Source organism: Myotis yumanensis, unplaced genomic scaffold, assembly GCF_028538775.1.
Source record: "Myotis yumanensis isolate MYYU_CA2020_CCGP unplaced genomic scaffold, mMyoYum1.0.hap1 SCAF_1, whole genome shotgun sequence".
NCBI lineage: Eukaryota > Metazoa > Chordata > Mammalia > Chiroptera > Vespertilionidae > Myotis > Myotis yumanensis.
In genome coordinates this window covers 91,857,999-91,882,979 of record NW_027223752.1, presented here as the reverse complement: position 1 = coordinate 91,882,979, position 24,981 = coordinate 91,857,999, and the positions used below count along the sequence as shown (strand labels likewise).

Sequence of the window (24,981 nt, the reverse complement as noted above, 5' to 3'; positions counted from 1 at the left end):
GACAGATAGTTTAAGAAGGACTCTTTGCTGTGAATCTAATGGAGAGATCCAGAGCACAGAAGATAATGGTTTCCATATTTTGGATGAGAATATCACTATGAGGCCAGGAAGAATGTCTGCAAGCCATTATGGGCAGCTGTAAAGAGTGCTGCTATTTATAGGACTAGAATACGGTAGTTACAAGCCACGTGTAGAAATTTAAATGTAAGTTAATTAGAATTAAAAATTCATTTCCCCAGTTGCTGTAGCCACATTTCATGTGCTCAGGAGATAAATGTGGGTAGTGGCTCCCATATTGAACGATGCAATATAAAATATCCATCACTGCAGAAAGTTCTAGGGGATAGTGTTGGGCTAGAATGAGACAGAGGCCAACACAGGGATGCCAAGAAGGAATAGAAATTTGTAATACAGACTTGAGAACAGAACATTGGTTATAAAGAGGCCATGTCACTCAATTCCCAAAGAGAAGGGAGAGCTTGGTTCCCGCACTCTTAACCTGGCTTTCAATGAAAAGAGTTGAGGCACTCTTTATGTCCCCATGCCCTCTGGGACCTCAAAAACTAAACCTGTGTTTCCCATAAAATATTAAGTCAAGAGAAATTAAGACAGCACACTTAATGTGAAATAAAGTTCATATACTCCTGTTTAAACACAGATTAGAATTTCTGTCAGAACAATGCCAGTGAAAAGTTGACATTCTAATTAATATAATTTACATTATAAAGCACTGAATATCTTTATCTTGCTATTATGAAATGCCCTCTTTAAAAAAAAATCAATGCTCAACTCAACAGGGAATTGAGTACTAAGGGCAGTATTTTAAAATCCATGTACAAGAGGGGTATTTAAGGTTACTGGCATTTTTTTTCTTTTCTTTTTTTTCTTTTTTGCTCAATCCCTCCACACACCTCAACATCCCCTCCCCCGCCAGTGCTGTCTGCCTGCTCTCTATCTATGAGTCTGTCTCTATTTAGCTTGTTAGTTCAGTTTGTTCATTAAATTCCACATGAGTGAAATCATATGGTACTTGTCTTTCTCTCACTGGCTTATTTCACTGAGCATAATAATCTCCAGGTCCGTCCATGCTGTCGCAAAGGGTAAAAGTTTCTTCCTTTTTATGGACAAGTAGCATTTCATTGTATAAATGTACCATGGCTGTGTTAGCCACTCATCTACTGATGGACAGGTTACTGGCATTTTTACATGCCATCAACCCAGGTCTCTAAAAAGGGAAACAATACACTCAACCTCTGTCACACAGTCTTGTCTTTCTTTATCATCCACAATACTGTTTGCATGCAGCAATAGGATTTTGAGACTGTTTTTTCTTGGAATGATATAAAACACTACAAAATGCAAGCACCAAAAACCTAAAGCATTCTCTCTCTCTCTCTCTCTCTCTCTCTCTCTCTCTCTCTCTATATATATATATATATATATATATATATATATATATGTATGTATCACCGTCTTCTTCTCCCTCTTTCTCATTCTCTCACTAACACAGGGAGCAGTCCTGAAACCCTGCGACCTGTCACACATATAGGACTCTCACACAATGCCTATTCAATCCATATTCTGAGTGTGTAAGAGGGGCAGAAAATCTACCCCACAGTTGGGTACCCAAGGATTTGTGTTCATTGCCTTTGTCAATTTTATGCTATCAGTGAAAGGAATAAAGATGAGATCCTTAAAGCTTGAATTTTCATTTCCTATGACAACGTGCTTTTTCTTCATGCTTTATCACACTCCACTACTTGGTATCCACCCCTTCATAATTGATATCGGCCATTTGAAGCATTCAGTAAAAACCTCATGAGGTTCATCAAATGTCCCCCAGTCTATAATTCTTGCTCCTAACATATTCAGAAGCATATTCATCCAAGTGTTTCCCACTTCCCCTCCATGCTTTTCCCTCTGCACAGGGACGAGTGTAATGACAGTTGTATTAATTATATGCTGAAAACCCACATAGCAGCAAAAATGATGGAGATCATCGTTTTAAATATTTTATTAAAATAACCCAGTGTAGAACAGATAAAGTAGACCCTCTTGATAATGAGAGGTTCATTAATTTTAAAAGAATTCTAGAAAGCTTAGAATGGTCATCAAAATTATCTCTTTCATTTATGTTTTTTTAAGAAGGGGAAAACCTTCAATCATTGTTTTAAAGAGTGAGGGCCTATTAAAATTTTCTAAGGTATTTTTAAAGTAATTACTTATCTTTCTGGAAAATGTTTTTTTAAAATAGCTTGAAATATGGAGGGTTTAGATTTTATAGGTTTATTTGAAATGCCTATAAATTTTCAGTTGCTGCAGTTTACCCCATTAAAACTTGGTTTCATTAGCATATAATGACTTCTGATAAATAAAACTGATATCCTCCATAAACAAACAAGCAGTGCCTCAAAATCCTTTGATTACTAGCAGCAAAAGCAACACAATCTTGCCTACCAGGTGTGTCTCCAGGTACAGTTTAAGGCCATCCGTCTCTGCTTTAGGGGGTGTCCAATTCTCAGTGGTTTCCATGGCTTCATTTAACCACTGAATGAATTCATCCAGCTTGTCTACAAACCCCTTGTGACAAAAGAGAAAAAAAGAAAGAAAGAAAGGAAAGAACAAGAAAAGCGTTAGTTCGTTATATTTTAAAGCCAATCTTAAATATTCCAAACCTTACTGATGGTAAAATTGGTAGCACTGCATTCCCATCCTAGTTCCACACTGTAGAACAGATTTTTCAGTATTCCTAGCACTAAAATCTACCAAAATGGAAAGAAGGTGTCCCTTGCTCCCTCTCAGTTTTTTCCTAGGAAAACTTTTCTGAGAAATTTGGATTGGTCTCCAGGATGTCATTGTAAAGATGAGCTAAAATTATCAAAACATTTCTGGTGTCCGACAAGCTCCCCTCATCAAAAAATAAGCCATGTCTGCTAGGAACACTCATGGGCTTTGGGGGATAAAAACATTTCTGTGAAGATGGTATTCTTTACTCAGAAGCCTATAGAGTTGAGTTACCTTAACTAAATTAGAAATCTATTTTTAAGTCACATAGGTGTTTTAAGGGGCTTTGGATGAGTTCTAATGACAGCCCGAATGTCTGTGACTGAGTCTGAGTTCTAAGAAACAAGGAAGAGTAGAAAAGGAGGGACCAATGAACAAATGTAAACATCTGCTCTGGGTGTGTCCCAGACAGCACAAATCACAATAATCTTGCAATTTTTAAAAGAGTGGTTATAAAAATTTATTGACCATTTAAAAGAACACATCTGTAGAAATGGAAATTATTTTGAAAGCCCAGCCATGAACCTAAGGCAAGGAAATGAGGTTGGGTGCTTGCTTCCCATGTCTAAGTAAACAGCACCACCTGGAGGTGTAAAAGAGCAAAGACAGGTTTTGACATTTGTGCTCATGGAAATGATTTGGGATGCTTACTTCCCTATTAAACTTAACCTGCTTTTCTGTGTTTTTCTGTGGTGTTTTTTTGTGTGGGGTTTTTTTTTTCAGAATTGCCTTTTGATTAATTTTGAATAATATTTTTAATGCTTAACAGGATATCCTGATACTGAACTAATAGTTGAAGATTCATTTTTTTATCACAGTTCTCAGAAGCCACATTTTGTTATTAAGGTTTCTTCTAGATATAGTTTAAGGTTCATAATCCTTTAATTAAAACAATTGATTGGCCTCAAAGTAATTGTTAGAAAAGAGCAAATAGCATTGAGAAGAGTAGTAAAGATAAAGGTAGACTAATAACACTCAGAAACACATCCCTGTCTGTCAAAGGGGGACACAGCAGAGATGTGGACATGGTGGCCCAGGGAGTCAGATCTGACTGTCCAGCCACTCTCTGGTGTGGTGTGTTGTCAGCCTGTTAGGTCCATCATTCCATGTGATAGTGTACCATGTGTTTTCCCATGATCCTAAATGCTATCCAAAGTTTTCCAAGTGTCACAGGACAATCACACCCATCCTTTTAATAAATCTCTAATTTTCTCATATTGCAGCTTGTTCTAAGTGTTAGGAATCCATGCCAAGTAATTAGTTTTGCCCTTTCTCATATACTTAGTTTGTTAAAAATTAAGTTCTAATTATTGATACTCTCGTAATTAAATTCTGATAAAAAATAAGATTGCCTTTGCTGGCCAAATGGACTTATAGCAATATCATCTGCAAGATTTTCCTAAAATCTCTCAAGCAAGCAGCATCTGGTCTCAGTGTGCCCCATACCTCTCTCTGAGTGGACCCAGGCCTGGCACTAGCAACAGCCAGCCTTGGTTCACAGCTTAGCATCTCCTGGCACCTCCAAGTCCAGCACAAGTAGCAGCCATCTACAGATTGCTTTGTAGCTCATGCCAGGTGGTCTCGGGGAGAAACAGGTCATGATTCACCTTGTCCTGTACCTCACAGGAGAACCCAGAGACAGCACACCCAGTGGACAGCTTCAGATCACATCAAATCATCTCCATAAGTGACACACTCAAGGGGTGGACTCAGGCACCAGAGCTACGCTGAAGTAAGTCCTGCTCTGTGGGGTGGGACCCTGCACAGCTGATCCTCCACGGTGGTTGGAGGTCTGAGGTTGGTGGTCACAGATGATCTGCCTGAGGGTAAATCCCTATCATTGATGTGCCAACAGCAATCAAGGTTCAACTACAAAAGGAGGGTATACATGTGGGGTGCGCCTTGAGTGCCCAGCTTGGGTGATCGGGGAGACTATGCTACTAGATGCTACAGAACACCTACTACATTAGGCCACTCTACCAACCCTGTGAGACATAGCACCCTACCCAAAGGAAATGAACATAAGGAGGCTGCCAAAATGAGAAGACAAAGAAACATGTTCCAAATGAAAGAACAGAACAAAACTCCAGACAGAGAATTAAAGAAAATGGAGTTCAGCAATCTACTACATGCAAAGTTCAAGGTGCTGGTTATAAGGATACCCAATGAGCTTAGTGAGAACCTCAACACTATAAAAACACAGTCAGAAGTAAAGGCTACAATAATGGAAATAATGACTATTGTACAGATGGTGGGGGTAAGTGGGTGGGTGGGAAGAGATCAACCAAAGAACTTGTATGTCTATATGCATAACTCATGGACACAGACAATAGGGTGATGAAGGCCTGGGACAGTGGGTGGGGCAGGCTACAAGAGGTCAATGGGGGAGGAGGAGGGGGATATATGTAATAGTTTCAACAATAAATATTTCAAAAATGATAATTTACAGAGAATCAACAGTAGATGGATGAAACCAAGAATCAAATCAGTGATTTGGAATATAAGGAGACAAAATATACCCAACCAGAAAGAAAAAAGAATTTTTTAAAAACGAGTATAGTATAAAGAGCCTCTGGGACAACTTCAAGCATTTGCATCATGTACGTGTGGAAGGAGAAGACAGAGAGCAAGAAATTGAAAACCTATTTGAAATAATGACAGAAAACTTCCCTAACCTGATGAAGAAAATAGACATATAAGTCCAGGAAGTACAGAGAGTCCCAAATAAGGTGAACCCAAAGAGGCTCACACCAAGACACATCATAATAAAAATGACAAAGGTTAAAGACAAAGAGAATCTTAAAAGCACCAAGAGAAAAACAGTTAGCTACCTACAAAAAAGCTCTCATAAGACTGTCAGTTGATTTCTCAACAGAAACTTTGCAGGACAGAAGGGATTAACAAGAAATATTCAAAGTGATAAAAAAGCAAAGACTTACAACGAAGTTTACTCTACCCACCAAAGCTATCATTTAGAACCAAAGGACAGATAAAGAGTTTCCCAGAGAAGAAAAAGCTAAAGGAGTTCATCCCCCCCAAACCAGTATTACATGAAATATGAAAGGGTCTTCTGGAAGAAGAAAGGAGAAGGAGAAGGAGAAGGAGAAGGAGAAGGAGAAGGAGGAGGAGGAGGAGGAGGAGGAGAACAACAACAACAACAACAGCAGCAGCAACAAATATGAATAATAACATGGCTATAAATACATATCTATCAACAACTGAATCCAAAAAAACCCAAATAAACAAATAGGCAAGACAATAACAGACTCATAGATACAGAGAACATTTTGAAGGTTGCCAGATGGGAGGGGCATTGCAGGGATGGGTGAAAAAGTTGAAGGGATTAAGAAGCACAAATTGGTTATTACAGAATAGTCAAGGGATGGAAAGTATGCATAGGGAATATAGTTAATAATAATTATGTATGTTGTCAGATAGGTATGAGATTTATCACTTAGTAAGTTAGATAATGTCTAATCACTGAGATATACATCTGAAACTAATATAATAATGTATGTCAACTGTAATTTAAAAATAAAAATATTTAAAAGTGAAAAAAAGAAATATCATCTATCATCTGCAGAATCTCATCAGAATATCAGAGTCTAGATGGTTGATAATTGTGAGTTGAAATAGTTTTTTATAGTATTAAACTAGAGGCCCGGTGCACAAAAATTTGTGCACTCGGGGGTGGGGGGTCCCCCAGCCTGGCCTGTGCCCTCTCACAGTCTGGGACCCCTCGGGAGATAATGACCTGCTGGCTTAGGCCTGCTCCCGGGTGGCAGAGGGCAAGCCCAATCCCTAAGTGCAACCCCTGGTCAGGCTCAGAGCAGGGCCGATTGGGGAGTTGGGGCGCCGCCCCGTCATGCACAGAGCAGGGCGGATCGGGAGGTTGCAATGCCACCCTCAGTCACACTCAGGGTAGACTGATTGGGGGGTTGGGGCACCACCCCCTGTTACACTCAAGGCAGGGTAAATGGGGAGGTTGCGGCGCCACCCTCTGTCACGCACAGAGCAGGGCCGATCAGGGGGTTGGGGCGCTGCTCCCTGTCACTCACAGAGCAGGGTCGATCAGGGGGTTGGGGCGCTGCCCCCTGTCACTAACAGAGCAGAGTCCATCAGGGGGTTGGGGCGCTGCCCCCTGTCACTCACAGAGCAGGGCCCATCAGGGGGTTGAGGAGCTCCCCGCTGTCACTCACAGAGTAGGGCCGATAGGGGAGCTGGGGCACCGCCCCCTGTCACACACAGAGCAGGGCGGATCAAGGGGTTGGGGCGCTGCACCCTGTTACACTCAGGGCAGGGCCAATGGGGAGGTTATGGCTCTACCCTGTCACACACAGAGCAGGGCCCATGGGAGGGCGGGGGGTTGGGGCGCCGCACCCTGTCACACACAGAGCAGGGCCGATCAGGGGGTTGGTGCGCTGCACCCTGTCACACACAGAGCCGCAGGGCAATCGGGGGATTGGGGAGCTCCCCCCTATCAGGCATAGAGCAGGGCTGATCAGGGGGTTTGGGCGCTGCCCCCTGTCAGGCTGATCCTGGTGCCGGGAGCCTCACTGCTCTGCTGATCCCGGTGCCGGGAGGCATATTACCCTTTTACTATATAGAATAGAGGCCTGGTGCACGGGTAGGGGCCGGCTGGTTTGCCCTGAAGGGTGTCCTGGATCAGGGTTGGGGTCCCCACTGGGTTGCCTGGCCAGGCTGGCTGAGGGGCTGAGGGCTGTTTTCCCGCTGGCAGTTGACTAAAAGCTCCCAACCGCTCCTTGTTTTCTTTTTTTTTTTATTCTGGGCCAGCTTTAGCTCTGAGGCCTCGCTGCTGAAAACATGGATACAATGTTGCGGTCCAGGGCTGACTGAAAGCTGGTTTTGTTTAGCTTCTTATTTGCAACATAGTAATAGTTGCTTAGAGTTGCAGTTGAGAGGCCGGCAAGTGAGGAGGGGAACGTTGGAGTCTGCAGTTCCTGGAGGAAGCAAGCCTCCCTGCTCGCTTCAGTGCATGGCTGCCGGCCGCCATCTTGGCTGACAGTTAATTTGCATAAGGATACGCTGATTAGCCAATGGGAAGGGTAGCGGTCATACGCCAATTACCATGTTTCTCTTTTATTAGTGTAGATAGCATTTACTATTGAATTTAGCCTTGAGTTGTTATATCTGTATATATAAATTGGTTTGGGGGAAAATTAAGTCAGGAAGTAAATTATTTTGGAAACAACTGGTTAAATTCAAAAAAGACAAATAGTCAAAGATGTTATTTGAAATATAACTATTCACAGCTTCTCTTCCTCAAAAAAACAACAACAAGGAAACAAAATAATGTGTGTGTACGTGATTACATGGGTACCTCATCAAAAGTTAGTCTTAGCCAAAGAGTATTAAACAATGGGTTTCAGATTTCCTAACAGAATTATGATTAAATAGCTAGCTGAAATCTGTGAGATGTAGATTAGGCAAAAGCCATGGGACCCAGGCGAACCTTTCTGGATGATCTCTCTGCATAGCCTGGTCAGACCACAAAACCAAGGCTGTCTGGTCGAGAGAAACAGAGGCTCTTTGAAGGCCTCACTCTGCGTTTCCTCTGAATTATATCCCATCCTCACCAGTTCATTTGTTGCACATTTTCTCAACTCTGTTCTTGCCAGTGCTAAAGAGTTTCATCAATCACAATAAAACTGAGAAATCCCTGTTCTTAACTTGCAATGAGAAGCTACACACTCCTCCTCTTAAGGAGATCTTAGCTTTCCACTTCCTCTCCTGCTTATATGTGTGACCACAAGACTATAAGCAGAAATCATGAAAGCAAAGGAAATTGGAGTCCATCTGATTCTGGATACCTTTGCCACTGCTATTTCTCCACCCCTCCTAGACCCTGAATGTGTGTACCATCACTCATGCTCTGTGTAGTGAACAGTGCACTGTCTACTATCCTCATGTCATGAGATGCTCTTCATAGAAAGACCAAGTAAGTGACACTCAGTACATGCGATGTGCAGGAGAATTCACACTTGGGCACATACAGAGAATAGATGATGCTCATTTTCAGAAGCTCTGCTAGTCTTTGTGGTGTGAATGAAAGAAAATGAGGCTGGTGTACGTAACCACATAGGAAAACGGGGGAAAGTACTAAGTTTCATTCTGTAATACAGAGCAAATCCTAGTACAACAAACAGTGGTTACTCATTCATTCTTTTAAGTGCCTACTCTGTCTAAAGCACTGCTGCACAAAACTGGGAATAAAAAAATAAATACCACTGCAGCAAAAAAAAAAATCTCCGCAGAACATAAAGCATATCTAAGTACTCCCCTACTGAATTCAAGTGATTTTAATCATTTTGAGAAAATTTTTACAATAAATAAAGAGTTGGGACACTCTAGATTTTCTTATGAAATGTATTCTGTCTGTATCAGAATTCTATCTGTACCCAATTTTGTTTCTATTCTTAGTATTTGACCTATCTGTGTTTGTTTCTCCAATGTTCTGGGTTACCTGGAGAGTCAAAGATGATTACAAAATTAATGTCCTTCATGACACAATCCAATGTTGCCATCACACTACACAAAAAGCACATTTTATGCACATTCAACTCATTGCTGTGGGCTGAATCGCACACCTTTGAAAGGCCGTATTTTAGCCTTCATTGTTCAAACCCCTGCTGATGCATCCTCTTCCCTCTGGCTCTCCCCTGACATTTCCTACCACCAGCTTGCTTATGTGCCCTTTCTACGCCTCTTCCATTGACATTGTCTGTCTCCGTGCCAGGCCCTCCAGGGGTACACTGAGGGTGACCCAGTCCACAGGCCCCAATCCTTGCAGGCCACCCCCTTAATTGTTTCCTTCTCATGGGTCCCTTGCCATATTCATATTTGATACATATTCCAAGAGTCTGTAAACTCTTGATTGGAGCCAAAACAGGATTTGACCCCTAAAGACACCCTGGTTATCCGACGTGGGAGAAAATGGAACAGCTTTTAGCTCTGCTACCACCATTTGGCAGTACACTTCCCACTTGCAAATCATTTGCATGTTGAAAGTTCCCTATTGAGGTGCTTTAAAAAGATCTTACTTTTACACTTCTTAAAGCATCAATCTACTTAAAGACCAAGCAACACAGTCACAGTGCATGCACATGTACACTTGGAGGTTTGCGAAAAATAATTTGCTAGAGCCCTCAGCTGGTTAACATACATTTGAGGATTAGATTATATTAAATTTACATGTGAGTCTTGGAAATAGCCACACTCTCATGGCAGGTTAAGAATACCCATTATTTTATCCTGGCCAGTATGGCTCAGTGGTAGAGTGCCTGTCTGTGTACTGGAAGGTTGCAGTTTAAATTCCCAGCCAGAGGCAGGTACCTGGGTTGCGGGCCCTGTTTGTGGGAGGCAACCAATTGATGTTTCTCTCTCTCTTTTTCCCCCTCCCTCTATTCTACTCTTTCTAAAAATCAATGGAAAAAATATCCTGGGTGAGGATTAATAAAACAAAACAAAACAAGAATACCCATTATTTCACTTATTTTCCTACCTAGTTCTCTCCTACAACAAAGCTCACGTGAATAAATATAGATCGTGGGGAGATTCTTATTCTTAACCTGCCATGAGAGTGTGGCTATTTCCAAGACTCAGATGTAAATTTAATATAATCTAATCCTCAAATGTATGTTAACCAGCTGAGGGCTGGCAAGGCGGTCATGTGTAGCAGGAATAAAAGAAGAGCCTTCTTGCACCAGATAGAAGACCAGGTAACAACGATATAGTACAAAAGGAGATCTGATCTCTGACTTATAGAGTTGAAAGCCTAGGCATAGTTTTTTATAGAATTACATAATTTTCAGGCCAAACTGAAATTAAATACTATTTCTCTAACAGGGGAATGGGGACACATACAACAGGAAGTAGACACTGTGTTGCCACCACAAGTCTGTGAAGTGGTACTGATTATGGTCCTTTTACAGAGTAGGCCTTCCTTTCCCCGGCTGCCGGCACCGGCTTCCCTCTGGCACCCGGGACCTGGACTTCCCTCCGGCCCCAGCTTTGTCTGGAATGACATCTGAAAAGATGTCTGGTCTAATTAGCATTTTACCCTTTCATTATTATAGATATACCAACATATATTTAATCTCCCATTTTTGCTTAATTCTTAGGCACAGAGTTCCTATACAGAATGATCCATCTGGAGTTTTACACAATAGCTCCTTAGGGCACTCTACATTTCCTGACCACATATCTATGTGCTTCATGTGCCACCAAGACCCAGGGCCTCTACCACCTCACACATTTACTGACATTCCTACAGACAAAATCCAATCCAATACAACTAACAGAAGAAAGGATATGGACATGTGTGAGGTGGTAAGAAATTTTGAATAAAGACTGAAGAGAAAATGAAATGTTTTAAAACAGTTTTAATTCTGATTCCACAAAAAAACTCAAAAAAGACTGAAATGTTTTCTGAAATACTTAGCTCTTTTCTAAAGGTTGAGTGGGATGTCTTTAGAATATAAAAATATATAAGGTGACAGGAGAAGATTTGACTTTGGGTGGTGGGCACACTGTGCAATATACAGAACTTGTAACATAGGAACACACACCAGAAACCTATATGTTCATGTTAACCAATGTCACACCAATCAATTTAATAATTAATAAATAAATAATTGTTCCAGAATAAAGGCTGTCAGTTGGAAAGAGAAAGCAAAAAGGGCAGAGGATGGTATTATCTAAAGCTGACCAGGAGGGAAATTCTTTTCTGAACTCAGTGTCATATAGAATGGATAAATTGAGCTGAGTCTCCTACAACCTTATTGGGGATAACAATCACTTTTAATAAACATTTCCCAACCTGCCCATAACACTGACTCCTTAACACTGAAGGGCAGAGCTGAAATGTTGTTAGAGTCTTGTGTTTAGATTACATCTAAATACTTTCCTGTTTAGTAAGACCTCCTTGTAAATCAAATACCTAAAACAAGAATGCATGTGGTTAGATGGGATTTGTAGAATGCTAAGGTTATTAAAAAGGTTATCTGGGATTGCTGAGTTGTTTACCTAAACATTCTAAATTATTTCTAGGGACCATATAGTTTCTTAGTTATACCAAGTTAATATTTTTAGAAAAAATTGGAATTCCATGTAGAGAGTTTATCATGCTGAATGAGCAATAAAATAGCCAGCTTTCTACCAGAGTACTTCAGGGCAAAGTCAGTAAAGGCCAAGAACAACACAGCTGCTGTCCTATCATTAGAGCCAAGAAGACAGGAAATAGTATTGAAATACATCTGCCTGTGAAAGAGAAAAGAAGAAGAGTTCCCATGCAGATTAGAAGGCCCTTAGAGCCTATCTCCTTCAATGCCCGCCCCCCCATTTTACAGATAAGGAAACTGAGGCTCAGAAAGACTACTTCACAGATAAAACAAAACCAATAGGCAGCTGAGCCAAAAGATCTCAGGTGTTTTGTCCTCAAGTATAGAGCTCTAAATGTTCACTTTAAAGTACTCTTGGGCATCCTTTGGACAAAATTTCTATAATTCAAAAAGATATAGTTTTTAAGAGCAATATAAAATTTAAGAGTACTATTAGTTTAGTTAATTATATATACTACCTAGGTTGGATAGCATTAGGCTAGCTGAAGTAAAGATGAAATTGTCTTTTTTGTTCAAACTCCATGGGTGTATACATATGCACACATGTATATTAGGTCCTTTATTCATAAATTATTTATTGAGAGCTTGCTTCATATCAGATAGTGTATTATGGCCTGGAACTCAGATATAAATGACCTAAATTCTTCATTTACAGAGTTCAGAGCATGGTGATATCATCAAACTGTGACATGTTATTATGTTCTCAAAATGTGTGTTAAGATTCCTATAGACTATTAAGAATTATTAAGGGCCCCACAGAATTTTTGTTTCTATGAATTATAACTATGAATACTCATTTTAGCAATTTAAAAAATATTTGTTAAGTTATTTATATATAACAGTAATAATCTATTAAATCTTAACATATCACACACTATTATAAAAATAACTATTTTTTTAAAAAATAGTGAAAAACCTGGCATTCTTTCAGCTGCAGCAAATCAACTGTATACTTCCCTCCCAACAGATCACCCAACCCACAATGTGCTGCCTTTCTAACCCACTTTTTAAATGTTTCCATCTTTAGCAGTCAGGGGTTTAAAGGACAATTCTAAACTTATAGGAGACCCTTCCTTTTACTTCCCAGAATACTTAGAAATGACCTTCACTCTGGTTAAAGAGTGCTGTGGGATTATTATTTATAAGTACACTAGAGGCCCGGTGCACAAAATTCGTACACTTGGATGGGGGGGTGTCCCTCAGCCCAGCCTGCACCCTCTCGCAGTCTGGGAGCCCTCAGGGGATGTCCGAGTGCAGAGGTGGGAGAGGCTCCCACCACCACTGCTGCACTTGCCAGCCATGAGCCAGCTCAGGGCTTCTGGCTGAGCTGTGCTCCCCCTGTGGGAGTGCACTGACCACCAAGGGGCAGCTCCTGTGTTGAGCATCTGCCCCCTGGTGGTCAGTGTGCATCATAGCGACCTGTCATTCCGCCATTCATTTGCATATTAGCCTTTTATTATATAGGATAATTATAAATATAATAATAAAAGTAAATACAAATTATAAATAAGTACATATTATTTATAAGGTTGTTGTATGACAATATTATAAACTTGAAGGTTGCTTGTAATTTTTTTTTGAACAGACATTTGTAGCCTAAATTCCCTTATATAAATACTTTCTAAATGTCAAAAAAGTGCCTTAACTAAACTATTGGGCCGATTAGAGAATTATCTCTAAACCAACATTAGAATCATCAGTCAGGGCAGGAGGCCCAGAGTCTCACAGAGAAGAGGATGCAGGGATGTAGGGCAACCACCACAGGGCCCATGAAATGGGAAAGGTGATCTTAACTATTGTGGGTCATGGAGGAGGCTGAGGCTTCATACTGACCAAGGTGGCTGTAGGTGGGAGGAGAAAACAGGGTGATGGCATTTGATTCCAAAATGCCAGAGACATGTATACAGATATAAGGAGCTGCTATGGCCCAGCCCCTCTGCTCCCAGGTTAGTAATAATGCCAACAATGATAACTGGAGCTAAAGGTTTGGTACCTTGAACAAACCTTTACTAAATGCTTACCACATGCCAGGTACTATTCTAAGCACTTTACATGTTTTAACACATTTAATCATCACAACAACTCTATGTGGAAGATACGCTTTTAACCCTATTTTGCAGGGGAGGAAACTGGGGCACACAGAGGTTGAGTCACTTGCTCAGGATAACATATGATAATTGGTGAAGGGCACTAGGGCTTAGGCAATATGGCTTGGAAAGCTGCATGCTCCACCACCATTCAGCTCCATAAAAGCCCCTCACCCATTAATACATTTGTCTCCAAAAATCTGTTCCTGTCACTTGTACCTTCTCCTTTGTGGTAGAGTTCCATCCACTACTTTTCTGAATATTCCTATTTTTGGTACCTTGAACAAAGCTAGTCTTAGAGTTCTTTCTGGCCGTATTTCCCTTATAGAAAAGTGTGTCTGGAGACAAGAGGGGGCACAATATGACTTTTCATGGACCCTGTATCCCATTAAGGAGACCAGTTAATACAGTTGACCTTTGAGCAATGTGAGGGTTAGGGGTGCTGACCTCCATGCAGTCAAAAATCCACATCCGCATCCACAGATTTCCAACCACAGATCAAAAATACTGTTGAAAACAGTATTTTCCACAGTTTGTTGAATCTTAAGATACAAAGCCTGGGGTACAGAGGGCTGACTGTATGTTTGTAGAAAAAATATCTGGCCATGGCCATGTGCTCAGTGGTTAGAGCATCAGCTGGCACACCAAAGGGTTGCAGGTTTGATTCCCACCTGGGAGGCAGGCAACCAGTCAATGTGTCTCTCTCACATCAATGCCTCTCTCTCTCTCTCTCTCTCTCTCTCTCTCTCTCTCTCTCTCTTCCCCCCTCCTACTCTCCCTCTCTCCCTTCCACCCTCTCTGAAAAGCAATGGAAAAAAACTCCTTTGGTGAGGATTAACAACAACAAATCTGCATGTAAGTGTGCCCATGTATTTCAAACCTGTATTGTTCAGGGGTCAACTGTAGTCTCTTAAACACAATGGCATGCATCAAGCAACAGAACCAGAGATGCAATAAGGATAGGATAAGGAAAAAGTATGTAAAGAAACTTTATTTTGGAAGGTACAAATAGTCTTCTCTACGCTATAAAAAATAAAACAAAAATATTTTTATTAATGCAAGTTATCAGATTTATTTGTATAAGGTAATGGGCTCAGGTAGCACAAAATAAGAAGAGTACTAGACTGCCAATTGTGACTACACCTTTCTCTCCTCCTGCTGTCTCTCTCTCTCTCTTTCTCTCTCTCTCTCTCTCTCTCTCTCTCTCACCTTTCTCAAGTGAGTAGTACTGAATAGTCTATAGACAAATCCAGAAATATCAGAGCACCACCTACAAGTGACACCTTTCCAGTTTGATTATCTTAAAAGCATTAAAAAAGAAAATAGCTTCCTTTATTCCTAGATAACTAAGGAAGACAAATGATAGAGCCATTAGCTTCCTAAAAAGTAAGGCTTGAAGCCTCATCTATCTGAAAGATGGAAAGCACTGGGCCTCAGATCACAGGCAGCACCTTTCCTGGTGAAGTTGCTTATTCACCAGGCAGACTCCAGGCCAACGATCGTTCTATGGTAAGATCCACAGCCTCAGGCATGGTCTGACATCATGAGTGACCTTGATGCAGAACCTACTCTCTTGGAATGATTTTTGCCCTGCTATCTGAACAGAGCACAAACAGCAGTGCTGACAGGTAATTTCAAGACATCACAATGGCAAATCTGCCAACAAGAATGCTTCGGATCTGCTTCATTTAGCAGGCCATATTTGCTATAAATCCAGGCTAAACCATATATAATTCTTACTTGGCTACTCATTTGTTTACTGTCACCATTATCTTTGGTCTCCTGGCATCTTACAAACACCAGCCAGGCTACACATTCCTCTAGGATGCCTGGTTCTCCTCATGTTACAGTGCTACAATGCAGCATGAATAGTTTCATACCTGCAGGCTCACTGATGTCACAGCTTCACACTCACCATTAGGATCTTCTAAGAGGAATTCACCCAGAATTCCATAGGACAGAAAGCCAACCACATTGAAGTGATATATTCCAGTGAATATTTTATAGAAAAAAAAATGGTTCTTTTCTTAGCTATGCCACAAAGTCTCTTACAAAACTTCAGAACTGAAAAGTGTCTTAGAGGTCATCCAATTCAGTTTCTTCATTAATTTTTCTTTTTAAAAGCATAGGTTTGGGAAGTTAAGTTTCCAAGGTCACAATGCTACCTAGAGGCAGATTTAACGTTCTTATTCTAGTTATTTCTACTATTGTTGACACTAAGACCCTGGATTCATAGAAAAAGTCACCAAAAAACTAGTACTTACATAGTCTTTTGTTCTTTGTAATTTCATACAACAATCTCTGCATTGGCATAACAAACATAATTAATATTCCATTTAAAGACTGGGAGATTTAAACAGTAACCTTTGAGGGACTTATTCAAGTTTTCACAACTAAAAAATGGGGGATTGTGAACTGAGCCCAAAGTTCCTGTCTTCAAGACCTGTACTCTTGAATAAATTACTAACTGCCTTATGAATCTTTGTCCTCAATGGTAAAATGGGGATAAAATAAGAGGGTCTGAATCAAAGAGGAATTTTTTTCTTGATAATGTGTTAAGTAAAGAAACCTCTTAGCATCTTGCTTATTGACATATACTTAAAAGCGAGCAATAAATGTCAAAGTTTTGTTTTTTTAATTGTTATCTTTTCAAAATATCCTACCACTAATGCAAAGTCATTACTTTAGACTTAAGTATAAAGGAGAATTCACTAATGATCTAAACATTATTTTTTAATTAAATTTGAAAATGCAACACTGAGTTGAGTCCTCTTTTGGTTTTCATTACAGAAATATTTGCTGTCATATGTGGTTAGGCACAGTCATCATCCTGATGCAACAAAACATTATTTAATTGTATAGCCCTTCCATCCCAATAAAATAACATAACAAACAACTATTTTCATCTTAATGTTTAAACCTGCCAACTAAAGAATGCAGCTTCCCTATATATTTCAGAAGCCAAAAACTGGATGCAGTAACAGGATGCAGCCTCAAGGTGGTGGTAAATCATCATTGATAAAGTCTCAAGACCCAGCTGAGACTACAGACCAATCTGATGCAGGACAGACATTCCTAGTGTGTTAACCAGGAAGGAATTTGCTTTGGATTCCTATGGTTCTTCTCCCTCAACCCTGAGCAATGACCTTGTCACACTGTATAAACAAATCTATTAGTAATGTTAATTCACAGGTTTTTTCCTGGCTTGCAACAAATAAAATATACACAAAAGATTATCCTTTTAAAATAATTGTGTAGCCTTATTTTTTTTTTTTTAATGTTATGTGGCTTTAAAATTCTCAACTTGGATATGGCCACAGCATTTGCATATAAGATAACATTTATTTTTCCCCTGTTCATCATCATATTAAATTCCTTACATTTCCCAGCCCCCAAATCTCAGCTTGAAATCTCAACTCTTTTGACACCCTTCTTCCACTCTGATTTTTAAAAAGCCGCAACTTTTCATCAATTTGTCTTTAAAAAGTCTTTCACCTCTGTCTCTTTCTTTGCTCGGTCCGCTTCTAAAACCACAGTTGAGACCCTTTTACCACATGTGCAGGCATTGCAATAACCTTCAAAATTAGCCTCAGAGCATTAGCTCCCAACCTTGACAGCACATCACAATTGCCTGAGCAGCTTTATAAAATGCCCGCCTGTCTAGAGCCTGACTGAACTGGTCTGCAGTGGAGCCCGAGGTGAGGATTTTTCAAATCCTCCCCGTGATTGTAATGTGCAGCCACCATCCAGAACCACTTGGCTGGGGGTGTATCCAGCACCGCATGGCCAGATTAACCTCCTTTCAACGACCAGCTCTCTGGGCCAAGATCTGAAGTAGTTTCTCATGTTCACTAAGATTGCAACTTAGTGACTTGGAGGCCAAATCTACCTTATAGCTGTGTTTTATTTGGCCGGTTTTTCAAAATTATTCAGACCAAACATTAAAGATTTGGGAAATGTCACATAAAACCAAGATTTCCTACTTCTTTTTAAAAACTGCAAGATCTTGCCACACAGGGCCCACATTCTGTGCAGCAGTCACCTGGCGCTGAATAGTGGCTATTAGACATGGCGCTTACTCTCCAGTTGTTCAGCCCCTCCCACTCCCCACTTACACCTGGCTGTACCATGTGACATTTATATTACCTGTCGGACCCTCTTAGAGTCATTTTAGTTTGTAACTCTTAGTCTAGGGCAGTGGTCGGCAAACTCATTAGTCAAGAGAGCCAAATATCAACAGTACAACGATTGAAATTTCTTTTGAGAGCCAAATTTTTTAAATTTAAACTATATAGGTAGGTACATTGTTATTAACTTAATTAGGGTACTCCTAAGGCTTAGGAAGAGCCACATTCAAGGGGCCAAAGAGCCACATGTGGCTCGCGAGCCACTGTTTGCCAACCACGGCCCTAGACCCACAAAATACCACGTGCGGGCATGCACGTACAGTGCGACTGAAACTTCGTGGTCCATGCACAGAAGTCGGTATTTTGTGGAAGAGCCGGTATTTTGTGGAAGGGCCACAGAGCCGCATGTGGCTCGCGAGCCGCGGTTTGCCGAGCTGCAGTTTGCCGACCACTGGTCTAGGGGATAAAGTTCAAACTGGATGATAACATTTCACTCACTCATTTATTCATGCATTCATTAGATAGGTATTTATTCTGTGTTTGTGTTGTGCAAATACTTGAAATTCAAAAGCCATCATATTTTGGCCCTATTCTTTCTTTCTAAGTTTATATGCCCCTTCCCTTCAACAAACTCCATTCTAACTACCAGGTGGCTTAAGAGACATCTCCCTCCCAATGTTCATGCCTAGGAGTTCATTTCCCAAACTCCTTTTACCATGAGGTGATGCCATATGACAAAGCCTGGGCCAATGGGATACAAGCAGGAGTGCTGTGGACAATGTCCAAGCCCTATCTTTAAGGAGAAAGCTGGGTACTCCCTCTTCCCTCTCTGAGTGAGCTGGAACAAAGACGAGTATTGGTGAGCCACACTGTAAGAGTAACAGGCAGAAGGTACCTGGATCCCTAGATGGCCTCCACCTTCCCCAGGCTGTCTGCCTAGCCCTTGTTATGTGAGAGAGAAAAAGTCTTCTATCTTATGGTATTTTAAGTTTTTTTTTGTTTATACAGGTTAAGCCTATATGCCAAATGCCCAGCATCTCTTTACTATTTCCCAAATATACCTTGAATATTCTTGCCCTCAACCTTAGCTCATGCTAAAGCTTCTGTTGTTAACATTCTACCTCCTCATTTCTGCTATCTAAATTCTCCTTAAAGGCTCAGTTCAAATAGTCCCTCCTCTGGGATTCTTGGTCTAGCTACATTTGCTATTCTCTTCCTTCCTCTGTTCTCCCACTGTATGACTTTCCACTGGGCACTTACAGAATATTATTTAGTAAGCACAGAGCCTAGAATTGTGTTGTTATCTCTTTCATAATCTCTACATTGTACATAGCATAAATAAAGAAAGTATTCTGAGTTCCTACAGCATTCTGCTATTATATCTCTTCTTGAATAATCATCTGCACTATCAACTCATGCTCAATGTGTGATCCTTTAGGACTGGATCTTTGACTTTTAATTACAAAGTTAAGCTTGCCCAATTCTTTAAGAATCTGCTTTTTCTATATATTTAAACTAAATTCTTGTTTTTTTTTATTCTTACTTCTAAACAATTCCTCAACTCTCTGAATACATATTTCTAAGTCTAAGAAATCCACCAAAAGATCAATAGTTCAAGTTTGAATGGAGATGGAGAGCCAACTTATGGCGTTCTCATATCTGGAATCTGCGATCCTCTAGGACAACATTAGAGGGAGAAAGTGGAAGATACTCTTGGGGAAGGGTGTTTTAAAAAGAAAATAGAGTGAAAACTATATCATCCAGAAGAAAAGTAAAGGAGAATGAATGGGAGAGAAAATGTAAAGAAGAGAAGTCAGAGATAAGAGGAAGTTACAGCTGTGAAAGAAAAGGTAAGCATAAGGCAAAAGCATGTACGAAATGAAATGCCAGTGAGAACAGTGGTATCTAATAACCTTAAAATGCTTCCTATCTGACTGGATGCTCTTAAGAGATCATTATCAACGCCGAGATGCAGACCACCACTCCACCAACACTAGAAAGATTGGCACATGGTTGGTAGAAAAGAAATATCAAAGGCAAGTGAGAACTGAATTAATAGCAGACCTTGATTGTAAGTTAGTTTGGGGTGAATAAAAAAAAGATACAGCTGTGTTTCAATGGGACTTATTCAAATCACAAATCAAGTAAAGAATTGCCAAGTGTTTTCTGTTTGTTTGTTTGTTTGTTTGTTTTAAGAGACAAATTCTATAAAGCTGTATCCTATCCTACAAAAAGCCTGGAGGGAGATCTTTAACACATAAAAGGTAATCACCCTGAGATAAAATAAAATGTAATTTACAGACCTAAAACTATAAAACTCCTAGAAGAAAACACAGAGGAAACGCTCCATGACTTTGGACATGACACCAATCACAGGAAACAAAAGCAAAAATAGGCAAGTGGTACTAGATCATGCTTTAAAATTTTTGTGCATCAAAAGACACAATAAGCAGAATGAAAAGGTAACCTGTGGGATGGGAGAAAATATTTGCAAATCATATATATATATATATATATATATATATATATATATATATATATTTAATATACAGATATAAAAACAACTCCTACAACTCAACAATAAAAACTCAAATAACCCAATTTTAAAATAACTTGAATAGTCATTTATCCAAAGATTATATCAAATGGCCAATAAGCATATAAAAAGATGCTCCACATCACTAATCACGATTATCAGTGAAATTCAAATGGAAACCACAATGAGATATCTATCACTCATTAGGATGGCTACTATCAAAAAGAAAGAAAGAAACCCAAACAGAAAATAACAAATGTTGGTAAGGATGTGGAGAAATGGGAATGTTTATACACTCTTGATGGAATTGTAAAATGGAAGAACCACTATGGAAAACAGTATGGAGATTCCTCAAACAATTAAAAAGAAAACTACCATAGGATCCAGCAATCCCATTTCTGAGTATTTAACCAAAATAATTTAAAACAGGGTCTTGAAGAGATATTTGCACATCCATGTTCAGAGTAGCAGTATTTACAATAGCCAAGAGGGAAGCAAGCCAAATATTCATCCACAGATGAATGGATAAACAAAATGTGGTATATACATACAGTGGAATATTATTCAGCCTTAAAGAGAAAGGCAATCTTGTCATATGCTAAAACATGGATAAGCATGAAGACATTATGCTAAGTAAAATAAGCCAGTCACAAAAAGACAAATACTACATGATTCCACCTATTTGAGGCATGTGAAGCAGTCAAACAGAAAGTAGAATGGTTTCCAGGGGTGGGGCAGAGGAGGGGAGAGCAGTTGTGTTTAATGGGTATAGAGTTTCAGATTTGCAAGATGAAAATGTTCTAGAGAACAGTTTCACAGTGATGTGACTATAGTTAACATTACTAAACTGTATGCTTTAAAATGGTTAAAATGGCAAATTTCATGTTATATGTTTGTTTGTTTGTTACCACAATGAAAAAATGAAAAGAAAAGAGAACTCAGGACAACATGGTATTTCTTTAATGACTGCCACCATCAATGTGGTATTATCGACGTGTCAACATGAGGGCAAAAGATAGGATGGGTCCTGTCTGGAAAAGAAGTACAGAAATCAGTGCTAAATTAATCCCAGACCACACCTCTGCTGCATGCATGTTGCCCTAGTGTTACAACCACTTCCCAGCTCCACCGCGAGGTAGCAGCGATGGTGGCTGCCCTGGGGCTGTCACCACAGATTTGAATGGAATTTTATATAGCCTACTTACAAAGAACAAGCAATTAGCTAAGCATTTGCTGCACTGAATCTGAAATAACTTATGTGACAGGACATCCTTAGCTGGCTCCAAAGAAGTTTTTAAAATTGGGTTATAGATGTCTCTGAGATAAAATTCTAACAACAGCTGAGTCATTGAACTATAAATTGAAATGCCGTAATCTGGCATTTAAAGAGATTTATATCACTGGGGAGAAAAGGGATCAGCTGTGTCATGCATCCATCAACTGGGTACCAATGAGTCCAGCCTGAGGGAGTCATGTCTTACAGGATGAATTTTCAGAACTTAGTGTCAGCAGGAAGCCCATGTTATGAGAAATAAACCTTGCACTATATCTCAAAGGACAGATCTCTTGAAATGCTTCACTGAGGTGGCACTGTACTGCACTGCACTCTGCCGGCCCCCTTTAGGAATCATACAGCTGTCAACTTGTCAAAAATAATTACCCACCTCAGACAAGTGGCTACTTTCCAGGCAGCTCATGTCTGTGTCAGGTCATGAGGAAGCAGTTGACTGTTCATCTACTAATCTAGCAGTGGTTTCTGGGTTTTCTAAATAGACTTTGTCTACATATGGGATTGTTATCTAAATTCCCTGGCATTTGGCTATATCTCTAGGAGACAACCAAGTCAGCTCTGATATCCCAGGTGGAATTCCAGCTCTCATGTTTAACCCAGAGTGACCCTGTGCAAGTCATTAGCATTGGAGCCTTAGATTCAACTTCTGTAAAACAGGACCAGTAGTAGCTCTTCCATAGGGTTGTCATATAAATTGGATGCAAGAACCTACTTCAGAACTTGGTACATAGTATATGCTGAGCAGAAATTATTTCCCTTCCTTCCTCCTCACCCTAGAGCGAGATCAGCAAATTTGTTCTATAGAGGACCAGACAGTAAATATATTGGGCTTTGCAAGTCATTGGTCTCTGTCACAACCACTCAGCTTCGTCATTGCAGCACAAAAGCAGCCATAGGTGATGAGCACAGCTGTGTTCCAATAAAACACTATTTAAGAAATTAGACATCTGGGCCAGATTTGGCCCTAATCTATAGTTTGCCAACCCATTACATATATCACATGTATCCAGATATCACCCTAACTGAATTTTTCATCATTCTCTTTAATTCCATCTGATCCAAATGTCTTTCCCTTTCTTTTCATTGCTTTTATTTTATTTTTTATGATTTATTTTATTTTTCCATTACAGTTGACATACAATATTATGTTAGTTTCAGGATACAACATAATGATTAGACATTTATATAACTTATGAAGTGATCACCCTGACACATCTAGCGCCCATCTGACACCATACTACATAGTTATTACAATATTATTGACTATACTAGAGGCCCAGTGCATAAAATTTGTGCACTCAGGGGGTGGGAGTGTCCCTCAGCCTGGATTGTGAGAGGGCACAGGCCAGGCTGAGGGACCCCACTGGTACATGATCAGGGCTGGGGAGGGAAGTGGGAGGTTGGCCAGCCAGGCAGGGATCGAGGGAGGGCTCTAAGGTGTGTCCGGCCCATCTCACTCAGTCCCGATTGGCCAGACCCCAGCAGCAAGCTAACCTACCGTTTGGAGCGTCTGCCCCCTGGTAGTCAGTGCACATCATAGCGAGTGGTCTACTGTCTGCCCCCTGGTGGTAAGTGCATGTCATAGCGAGCAGTTGAGCAGCCTTAGCATATCATTAGCATATTACACTTTGATTGGTTGAACAGACGACCAGATACTTAGCATATTAGGCTTTTATTATATTCCCAACTCAGAGGTTGGTTGAACTGAGAGTTTTTTGGCCCCAATTTTATAGGTGAGGAAACTGAGGCTTGGAGATGTGAAGTGACTTACCCATGATGCTACAGGGAATTCATGATAGAGGGAGACCTGTGATGGAATAAGACCTGGAGTCCAAGATTCTCTTCCAAGACAGCTAAGCATTCCATTTTAAAGGCGGTCATGGGTTTCTGACAAGGTTTGGTCCTGACTGGTAAAATATTTATTGTGGTTGAAATCATTTAAGATTTCCCATCTTCTGGGAAACAGACCTCTGGCCAGGGTCCTCTGCTTTCTTCTGACTATGCTGACTAGCTTGGTGACTTTCACAAATGTTTAAATGAAATTGTGTCTCAGATATGCTGTTTCTTCACTCTTTCCCCAGCTGCTCTAGAAGCTAGTGTTTCCAGGTTTTGGAAGAAAGAGGGAAGGGCTGAGGAGGGGTGTTTGACGGGTAACCACCACTGCACTTCTGCTGTCCTCATTAATGCAAATGTATTTTTCTCGGCACCATTCGCTCAACCTGTGTGTGTGTGTGTGTGTGTGTGTGTGTGTGTGTGTGTGTGTGTATTTCTGCCATTATTAAACTGGCCTGATTCTCATCAGCATGGTATGGAGCCTTGCCTAGCTGAGGAACTGGAATACATGGGTTCTAGGCCAAGGTTTGTGCTTTCTAAAAAAGGATATTTGCTACAAGTAATTACTGTGAAAGGGGAGCTTTCCTAGTTTCAAAGATTTTTAATCATAAAGTGGTATTTGACAATGTAATTATTTCCACAGGCTGGAAAACAAACTTGTCACCGAACTATACTAGTAACTGGATTCGACCAGTTACATGGATTCTAGGCCAAGGTTTTACATACAGGAGGATGTCATAGAGCAGGGTTGTTATAGAGGATGGGTGTCATAGAGGATGGGTGTCATAGAGGAGGGTGTCATAGAGGAGGGTGTCATAGAGGAGGGTGTCAGTGCCCATATTACTGTCCATCTCTGCACCTCAGATCCTTATCCCTAAGCTGACGAAGTTAAACTAGAAACCCTCTAAGGCAGTGGTTCTCAACCTTCTGGCCCTTTAAATACAGTTCCTCATGTTGTGACCCAACCATAAAATTATTTTTGTTGCTACTTCATAACTGTAATGTTGCTACTGTTATGAATTGTAATATAAATATCTGATATGCAGGATGGTCTTAGGCGACCCCTGTGAAAGGGTCGTTCGACCGCCAAAGGGGTCGCGACCCACAGGTTGAAAAGCGCTGCTCTAAGGAATTTTTCTGTGATTCATTTTCCTCCCTGGGTAGAATTACTGTTCACCATCAT

The 24,981-nt window shown here is 40.4% G+C and overlaps 1 protein-coding gene across 3 annotated transcripts in view; it reads right to left on the bottom strand.

Moving 5' to 3' along the window:
• Window positions 1-24,981, bottom strand: part of AKAP6 (A-kinase anchoring protein 6) — a 487,918-nt gene that overhangs the window by 245,547 nt on the left and 217,390 nt on the right. For all 3 annotated transcript variants that reach the window (XM_070427710.1, XM_070427731.1, XM_070427721.1), the window contains exon 5: window positions 2,458-2,580. In XM_070427710.1, coding sequence (XP_070283811.1) covers window positions 2,458-2,580 — 123 coding nt within the window. The remainder of the gene's footprint in view (window positions 1-2,457; window positions 2,581-24,981) is intronic.